Source organism: Salminus brasiliensis, chromosome 3 (genome assembly GCF_030463535.1).
Source record: "Salminus brasiliensis chromosome 3, fSalBra1.hap2, whole genome shotgun sequence".
In the NCBI taxonomy this organism is placed as follows: Eukaryota; Metazoa; Chordata; class Actinopteri; order Characiformes; family Bryconidae; genus Salminus; species Salminus brasiliensis.
This window is the reverse complement of record NC_132880.1, coordinates 44887154-44897047: the sequence shown is the minus strand read 5'-3', so window position 1 is coordinate 44897047 and position 9894 is coordinate 44887154. Positions and strand designations below refer to the sequence as shown.

The 9894-nt window shown below is 42.0% G+C and overlaps 1 protein-coding gene across 1 annotated transcript in view; it reads right to left on the bottom strand.

Annotated features, from left to right (window-relative positions):
* The window catches only part of mmd2a (monocyte to macrophage differentiation-associated 2a), a 35546-nt gene that overhangs the window by 4647 nt on the left and 21005 nt on the right, over positions 1-9894 (bottom strand). The window contains exons 4-6 of the mRNA XM_072676359.1: positions 2575-2649; positions 1000-1101; positions 696-765 (exon numbers count right to left, since the gene is read on the bottom strand). Coding sequence (XP_072532460.1) covers positions 696-765; positions 1000-1101; positions 2575-2649 — 247 coding nt within the window. The remainder of the gene's footprint in view (positions 1-695; positions 766-999; positions 1102-2574; positions 2650-9894) is intronic.

The window sequence follows — 9894 nt, the reverse complement described above, 5'->3', positions numbered from 1 at the left end:
CAGTGTATGCCATACTGTAGACCCATCTGAACAACTCATTGGAGAGTATGTCCATTCACTCCATTATATACAGTTGTGTAATGTTGAATATTACATTGGTTAACATGGCGTACCAGGGATGCAGACTTTTTGGAGATGCAGATAGCCTACAGGTTAAGGGCCAGAAGCTTCATGGTCAGGCAGATATATCCTGATGGATCCTGATGGATATCCACATTTTTCTTTAGGTTTTGTATTTTTACTATGAACTTAAATTATATATAAATAAAAGATGAATTTCTGACTTTTAAATTAAGCAACGTGACGGTCAAAAGACTGCGATGCTCCTAGGCTCGTAGCTTCTGCTGTCTTCCGAGCGTCCTCATGCTTTTTACTAAACTCAGCCGCCAATCAAACTGCATCACATTAAAACAATGACTTTTCTAAATTCGTATTTACCCAAATGCCACAGTTACAAATATTAATGAAGACCAAATTTACAACTTACATTTTCAATTAAAACACAAAAATGGTTCTATCATTGACCATCTATTTTAAGAATCCACACTTGTTTTCCCTCCCTAAAGCTGTAGACCAACTATAAGGCTGTGTACTGAGACACAATACTGGGGAACTCGGGGGGAACATGGGTTTGGGCTGCCTGCATGAAATACAAGTATGTAACAGTACGGCTGTTTCCCTTCTAATTCTCTTACCATTGACAGAAGAACGAGAGCAGGTATAGCTCCCATGACTGTGTAACAAAGCAGGTCCAGGATTTTGTTCCTGAAAGAGAAGAGAGCCAGTTTTTAAACCTATGTTCTCTTCCTACTAAGGAAACGCATAAAAGATCTGAACAGGAGTCAAAATCTAGTTTCGCCCTCAATGGCCACTTTATTCGAGTCGTCAGTGACCCTCTACCAGCGCAGTGTGGGTTATTAAGGGAGAAATAAGGGAGTCTGCAGTTTACGGATCATGAATTTGTCTGATTCTTTATGTATAAACAAAGTGTACTCCTACTTTTCGTGGAAGAAGAAGACATAAGCAGAGCCCACACAGGCCATGATCCACACCAGCCAGCGCATGTGGGCTGCCCAAGGGCCCAGCTCCCTCAGGTTCAACCTGCACACAACAGACACATCACATTACATCCTGACAACAAACACACCTCCGTTACCTTCAGAGGACGTGCAGAAGGCCTTGTTTTTCAGTCGGTCATTTCTCTGATCAAAGCACCTGTCATTCGAGCCAAAACCGGTCGGTTAAAGACTCCACACTACACTGATAAACACTCTACTGTCCAGACACTGCACACTGCGCTGGACCCATTTACACCCACCTGTCACTAACACACGGCCCACCGAATACGCCGCACACATCTATTCTATATAATAATGTATAGTGACCTATATCTTGCTATCCTTACCATATTTATCATACACAATGTGGACAAAAGTATTGGGACACCTGCTAATTCACTGTTTCTTTCGAAATCAAGAGTATTAATAAAGAGTTTATTCAGCTTTTGTTGGAGTAACTGTCCCTACTGTCCCGGGAAGAAGACTTTCCACGAGATTTTGAAGGAGCATTGCTGTGAGGATTTCATTGCATTTAGCAACAAGACTGTTAGTGAGGCCAGGATGTTGGATGATCACCAATCCGCCTGGACGTGGTGCACCAACCATCATTCCAGAGAACACAGTTTTACTCTACGGCTTGGTGCTGGGAGGCTTAGGTTCATGATGTAGGTTATCTTCCTTTTCTATTGGCAGTACTTCTCTACAGGGACTAGACAAGCTATGGGTGTGCATTTGTACATCTGTGTCAGCAACGGGTACAACTAAAAGTAGCTGAATGCACAGTTCACTGAAACACAAACATTGTCCTCAAAGCAACCTGTGTGTGTGTGTGTGTATATATATATATATATATATATATATATATATAATGTGTGTGTGTGCATATAGTCATGTATATACCAGTCAAAAGTTTAGACACATTTGGTTGAATATGTGCTGTTCATCTTCTTAAAAATATTTTATTCAAATGCTAGGGTAACCATAATTTTGTTTTAATAAAGGAGGACACTGGAGGGACCACATGGGTATCTATCATAGTTAGTTTATGAAGTATTCACAGCCTCTCTCACACACACACACACACACACTGCTACATTCCTACAACTTAGGCATACTTGAAACCCTCTGGTAATGGCATCCTAACTACGTGTCCTCTCTCTCTCTCGCTATATATATATATATATATATATATATATATATATATATATAGTTATATATATAGTCCTATATATATATATATATATATATATATATATAGTTATATATATATAATATTGCCCGTGATGCTCTGTGATTAACTTTTGACTGATACTGTATACACACTATATGTCCAATATATAGTGTGCATATATATATATATATATATATATATATATATATATATATATATATATATATATATTTATATATATATGCATGTGTTTGTGGGAATGTAATATTGCTTATTATGCTCTAAGTTAACAACTGTTCTGTTCTGACCACAATGAATCAAGGTGCTCACACCTCTTGTACTCACCAGGGGGCGTAAGAGGCAGCTATGAAGAAATAAATCACCATCCGGTCGCACATGTGGAAGCGCTGTTCAACCCTCCTGCCAAAGAAAAAAACACAAAGGGAGGATTTCAGTTATTTGCCTTGCTGGCAGGAACACAGCCTTCACCAGTTTCCCACATCTGTGCTGTTCACATCTGCACCGATGAAACGATCAGAATCACTGGGCCCGGTCCTTAGCCACAGGCTGAACAGTAGTACAAACCACACAATAATAATAATAAAAAAAAAAGCCAAAAAGCACAAAAGCCCCAAAGCCCTGGCTGAATCCAGAAACATTACACCCCATAAAGTGAAAACCAGACCCACACTCGCGTCTCTGGATTTCTCTGTTTCTCTTGGCAAGCAGACAAGCTAAACAACGGCTGCATGGTGCAGCAGACGGTTATTTTCACACACATGCCAGAGACAGATCTGATCTGCATGAGGAACACATCTGAGAAGCCCAACAAGAACTGACAGGCCCTTGTGAGTCAGTGAATCTGCATGGTAAATGGAGAGTCAGGGGAATTGTCCCATGTGCCTGCTCTGATAGAGCCTGACAAGTCACTTCCCACGGCTTTCCCAGCTAATGCGTCTCTCCATCACAAATAAATCACTGGCAGAAATCAAAGGGTCACTAAACTGCAGTTAAGGGGGTTGTGGTGGTGGTGGCACAGGGGTTAAAGGAAAGGTTCACCAGTCTTCCATTTTCTCCAAATGTGGTCAATAAGCTAAGGCTGGAGCTACAAGGTTAATATCTATATTCATAGTATATATATATATATATATATATATATATATATATATGAACACTACACTCATTACTTATACCATCACTACTATGTTTATATTAAGTTGTACTAAGAGTTGTACTGTACGATTATTCTGATTATTATTTTATGATATTATGACTATGTTGGGCATCTGAACAGTAGGACAGTCTTATGCAGTGGTTCAGTGACTTTTATTAATAGTTTATAAATAGTTCTGATGAGGAGGACGTGTCGGGTCCGCCCTTCTGAGTCTTGGTTCCTCCCAAGGTTTCTTCCTCCAGCTCTGAGGGAGTTTCTCCACAAGCTCACTGGGGGTCTTAGGTTTTCATGTCTTCTTATGTTATTGATTCCTTGACTTTTACTAATTGCTGATTGTGAATTGAACGTGTGCTGGTCATCATCTTAAAACTCTTGATCCAAATGCCAGGGTGACCATGTTTTTGTTTTCCACCGTAGTTAGGATGTCGTGGCTGGGGGGAGTTACTAGTAGGCCCAAGTTGAAAGTTGAACTGAAAGGAGCTGATCTGGTCATATCAGCTATTAAGGCTTTTTACTGGGTTTGCTAAATGAGTAAATGTGTCATTACATCAAGTGTGTTTAGTGCAAAGGTCGGTTTGATGGACACATGCTGCTGGACTGCAAGAACTGCCAACATTTGTTACGCAATTAAATTTGTAGTGCTTGTAATTTGCACAGAAAGTCACTGGAAGTGTACAGTAGCTCATGTTTACATTAGCTACTGTACATTAGATTCCCAGCTAACATTTTTAAGGAACCAATGTGTCTATACAAATAAAAGCGCTGTCTGAAATAAAGTCAAGGCAAATAAAGCCTTCAAATGAAGACTGTAAGCCACATAATGGAGGACAAGTATGGGAACTGTGAAGATCCCTCCAGTAATAGCTCAGAAATAAGCGTTCAATAGGCCCCCTAATCCAGTTCTACAAAAAAAAATATGAGAATGTCTAATAATCAGCATATTCAAGCACAGAAAACACTTCTATCTTACTGCAGGCTAATGTATGGGTCTGTTTACACCTGGCCATAACATGAGTTTTGTATCTGGATAGTATCTGGATCTCCTTTTACCGGATTCTATTGAAACTTGTCATTGAAATGTGTCTCCAGTGAGACCAGATGAGGTCCGATTACCTTTCCCCATATAAAAATCTCACCAACACCTACATCATTCCTGTTTCACTTCCTGTAAACAACAGTTTCTCATTAAAACTGTCCTGCTCCGGGAGACTGTGAGCAGTTTAGTGGAACGGTGGGGGTTCTACAACACCGTGGAACAATGGATGGTTCTCACCTTCCTGTAACGGCTCTATCAGAAGATGAGGACTGTTTAAACCGCAAGGCCACAAACTCTGGGAAATAAGCATGAGCACCTCACACAGAAACACAGCGAGAGAGAGAGTGAGATAGAGAAGCCAAGATCCATAGTAATTATTACTAATAATAACCAGGTGTATTTCCTCTTGCCTGACAGAATCTGATCCCGGAAAACGCATTCCACTTACACTTGTATTAAATGGGGACGAGATCCGTCTCTGACCACCTCCGAATGTGGCTTGAGTGATCCGATCGTAACCCGATCTCAATGTGTCTTGGGGGTGTTTACACCTGGCTTTTCATGCGGACAAGTAAAATCCGAAAACATTGTTAATGCCAATGTTAATGTGTAAACAGGCTCTATATGTAGACTCCAAATGTTTGTGGACACCCCTTCTAATGAATGCATTAATGCATTACCTGGAGCGGATAAACATAAACCTATCGGCACCGTGCTGCCTAATGCCAGACGTGGGCTAGAGGGGTATAAAGCCCCCCAGCATTGAGCTGTGGAGGAGCAGTGGAAGAACTGTGTTCTCTGGAATGATGATGGATGTTGCTCCATCCAGTGCTTTTGGGATGAGTTGGGGTGGTGATCATCATCCAACATCCTGACCTCACTAATGCTCTTATGCAATCAAATCCTCACAGCAATGCTTCTTCAAAAAAAATTATTTAATTTTCTTCCCTGGGCAGTAGAGACAGTTACTCCAACAAAAGCAGGATACCCTACTCCTTGGTTTTGGAAAAAACAATGAATGAACAGGTGTCCCAATACTTTTGTCCATATAGTTTAAGTTGGAGGACAAAAGGTTAACCTATATACGCTTAAAATTAAGGCCTTTAAGGAGCCATAATGACTGTTTTTATTAGGCGGGAACATTATAGTGTTCGCTAAACCGTACCCGACTTTGTAGGGCTGGAGGCGCAGATACTCGTATAGGTATTTTTCCGTATTGTGTTTCATTGCTGGGTATTCACCGTATTGTATTTCTCTGCATATATGGTTGTCAGCATCACAATAGAGAGAGTAATAAGCTCTCCGCTTAGTGGGACAGCAAGCTGTCCAACCATAAAGTGAAACCACAGCTATTAGAGATAAAACACACAAGAGGCTTGTGCTAAGCTATTGCTCAAAGCTGTCCTTTTCTGTTTCCCTCACACCGCTCCAGTCTTTGTCCAAGAACTCCTTCATTTACCTTGTCACCAAAGCATAGCCTAAAATAAATACCCTTACAGCTATCTCCTAACCGGGATCATATGACGTCTTTGTTTTCAGTACACACGTTCGTGAAGTTGTCAAACAAACTTCTGGGTGGAAACACTGGCTGCCCGCTTGGTGTCTGTTCTCATATTCCCTAAAGGACTGCATGACTGTACTTGAAGATGCAGAGAAATGTAAATAGCTGCTGCACCCTGACAAGTCAACCTATTATCTGTCAGTAGTTAGTATTAGTAGGTATTTGAAATTCCAATAAAGGATAAAAGAAATAATAATAATATTTTAAAAAATTGAACCAGAATGGATGACTGGAAATGACTGGGAATAATACACAGTGGATATAAAATACTGTAGGTACACATTATTCATTTAAAAGGGAATTCCCCCTCTTTTACTACAGTGGTGTAAAAGCTTTCCACCAGGGGGCGCATAAAGCATGATTTGTATGTAGGACAGTGGTGTAAAAGCTGTTCATAAGGGGGTGCTCACAGAACGATTTGTTTTTACTACAGTGGTGTAAAAGCTGTCCATGAGGGGGCGCCCAAAGCAAGATTTTTTTACTACAGTGTTTACTACAGTAGTGTAAAAGCTGTCCATGAGGGGGCACTCACAGCATGATTTGTATAAGGGACAGGGGTGTAAAAGCTGTCCTTCGGGGGTGCTCACAGCATGATTTGTATTTACTACAGTGGTGTAAAAGCTGTCCATGAGGGGGTGCTCAAAGCATGATTTGTATGTAGGACAGTGGTGTAAAAGCTCTCCATTTGGGGGCGCTCAAAGCATGATTTGTATTTACTACAGTGGTGTAAAAGCTGTCCATGAGGGGGTGCTTAAAGCATGATTTGTATTTACTACAGTGGTGTAAAAGCTGTCCTTGAGGGGGTGCTCAAAGCATGATTTGTATTTACTACAGTGGTGTAAAAGCTGTCCTTCGGGGGTGCTCACAGCATGATTTGTATTTACTACAGTGGTGTAAAAGCTGTCCATGAGGGGGTGCTCAAAGCATGATTTGTATGTAGGACAGTGGTGTAAAAGCTCTCCATTTGGGGGCGCTCAAAGCATGATTTGTATTTACTACAGTGGTGTAAAAGCTGTCCATGAGGGGGTGCTTAAAGCATGATTTGTATTTACTACAGTGGTGTAAAAGCTGTCCTTGAGGGGGTGCTCAAAGCATGATTTGTATTTACTACAGTGGTGTAAAAGCTGTCCATGAGGGGGTGCTTAAAGCATGATTTGTATTTACTACAGTAGTGTAAAAGCTGTCCTTGAGGGGGTGCTCAAAGCATGATTTGTATTTACTACAGTGGTGTAAAAGCTGTCCTTCGGGGGTGCTCAAAGCATGATTTTTTTTACTACAGTGTTTACTACAGTAGTGTAAAAGCTGTCCATAAGGGGGCGCTCAAAGCATGATTTGTATTAGGGACAGTGGTGTAAAAGCTGTCCATGGGGGGGCGCTCAAAGCATGATTTGTATTAGGGACAGTGGTGTAAAACATGTCCATGAGGGGGCGCTCAAAGCAAGATTTTTTTTACTATAGTGTTTACTACAGTAGTGTAAAAGCTATCCATGAGGGTACGCTCAAAGCATGATTTGTATTTACTACAGTAGTGTAAAAGCTGTCCTTCGGGGGTGCTCACAGCATGATTTGTATGTAGGACAGTGGTGTAAAAGCTCTCCATTTGGGGGCGCTCAAAGCATGATTGTTTTACTACAGTGTTTACTACAGTAGTGTAAAAGCTGTCCATGAGGGGGCGCTCACAGCATGATTTGTATAAGGGACAGGGGTGTAAAAGCTGTCCATGGGGGGGCGCTCAAAGCATGATTTGTATTAGGGACAGTGGTGTAAAAGCTGTCCATGAGGGGGCGCTCACAGCATGATTTGTATAAGGGACAGGGGTGTAAAAGCTCTCCATAAGGGGGCGCTCAAAGCATGATTTGTATTAGGGACAGTGGTGTAAAACCTGTCCATGAGGGGGCACTCAAAGCAAGATTTTTTTACTACAGTGTTTACTACAGTAGTGTAAAAGCTGTCCATGAGGGTACACTCAAAGCATGATTTGTATTTACTACAGTGGTGTAAAAGCTGTCCATGAGGGGGCGCTCAAAGCATGATTTGTATTGAGGGACAGTGGTGTAAATTACCCTCCCCAACTGTAGGGGACACCTACAGGTCAGTTGGAGTAAGTGCACTGAACTGGTCCAGCTGACGCAGCCATGTTTAACGTTTGCAGTAGCCTTTACACTCTTAGATGTGGCCCACAGGGAGCCTATGTTGTTTGTACAGCATTTCTACTTGAATGATGAAGACATCACTGTCGTTCCACAGCGGTATGTGGGCCAGATGAAAGTATAAGTGTGGGCCCAGGCTGGCCCATGACTCATTCACAAAGACATCATTACATCATTACAAGACTTCTAGAGAGTTCTAGAGAACCATACAAGTCGGTGCCACCTGGTGCCTTAGACACATGTCTGCACTAAAACTGGGGCTCCCAGTGGCTCGAATGCACTGCCATTATGGCCAGGGGGTCATGAGTTTAAATCCCGAGCCATGCCGCTTTGTCAACAGCGGCCAGAGGCCGTGATGGCTCTCTTTCTTTCCCCTCATAAGTTTAAAGCGATGTTGGCCGGCACAGGCGTCTGTTAGCTGGTGCGGTGGAGCTGGGGACCCGGTGCTTTCCTCAGAGCGTGTTGGCCGCATTAGCAGCAGTTTGAAAAGAGGTGGTCTCTGCACTTTGCATGTTTACTTCCACCGATCAGCCATAACATTAGTACCGTCTGTGAAGGGGTGGGTAATATATTAGGCAGCAAGTGAACAGTCAGTTCTTGAAGCAGAATCGAATCTGAGACTCTTTGACAGAGATCAAACTGTGATGCTCCAGACGACTGGGTCAGAACATCTCCAGAACATCAAGAAGGTCTTCTGGGTTTTTTCTGGTGTGCAGAAAAGGTCAGTACCTACCCAAAGTGCTCCAAGAAAGGTCAACTGGTGGACTGGAGACCTAAAGCTCATTGATGCGATCTATGGAGGCCCCACCTCCCAACTTACAGGACTTGCAATGTGCAATGGTCAAGACCTACCCAAAGTGCTCCAAGAAAGGTCAACCGGTGAACCAGTGAACTAGAGACAGGGTCACTGGCACCTAAACGCTCATTGATAAGATTTACAGAGGCCCCAACTCACAACTTGCTAACATCTTGGTGTCAAGATACCACAGCAGGACACCTTCAGAGGTCTTGTGGAGTCTATGCCTCGAATGGTAAGGTCTGTTGTGGCGGCACAAGGAGGATCAACTCAAAATTAGTTTAAAAAACAGTTATGGCTGATTGTTGTATGATCCGTCACCGGTCATGTTTGATCATGAGAGAAGAGCTTCACATCTCCATCTCAAGCCTTTCTGAAAGACTTCCATCTATACTCTTAAAACGGATTACTGAAGTTCATTCAAACATTCAACATCATCAGTACACAATTTTGGCACCAATTTTGTTATTTTTCGTAATTTTCTATGTTCCATGATTTATAGCATGTTTGGGATAATATTTTTTTCAGTCATCCACTCCTTTAAGACACCTATTAGTCAGGGCAGGGTACAAAACAGCGCTGGTTTGCGCCTGGAAGCAGGCATCAACAATCTGCTTAAGCTCAAACGCCTTCCTGCTGTGGGCGTTTAAATGAAGGCTGTAAACCACATAATGGAAGAGAAAGAATGGAAACTTTGATGAGTAATTTTTGAAGAACCCTGCAGCAACAACCTGCAGTAATGCTCCAACTGCAAGGTAAAATGTTACCACATGCAAACGCTCCCACAACAAGCTAACATGTTAGTCATGATTCAGCAGTGCTGCAGCTGCACCATATTTTCACTACAGTCATGGTGCAGGGATACGTTTAAGGTGTTATAGGGCAAAGTAGTTCCCAAATAAATTTTTGTATTTTGTTTTCCAGATTTATCACTATTTTACCATCATA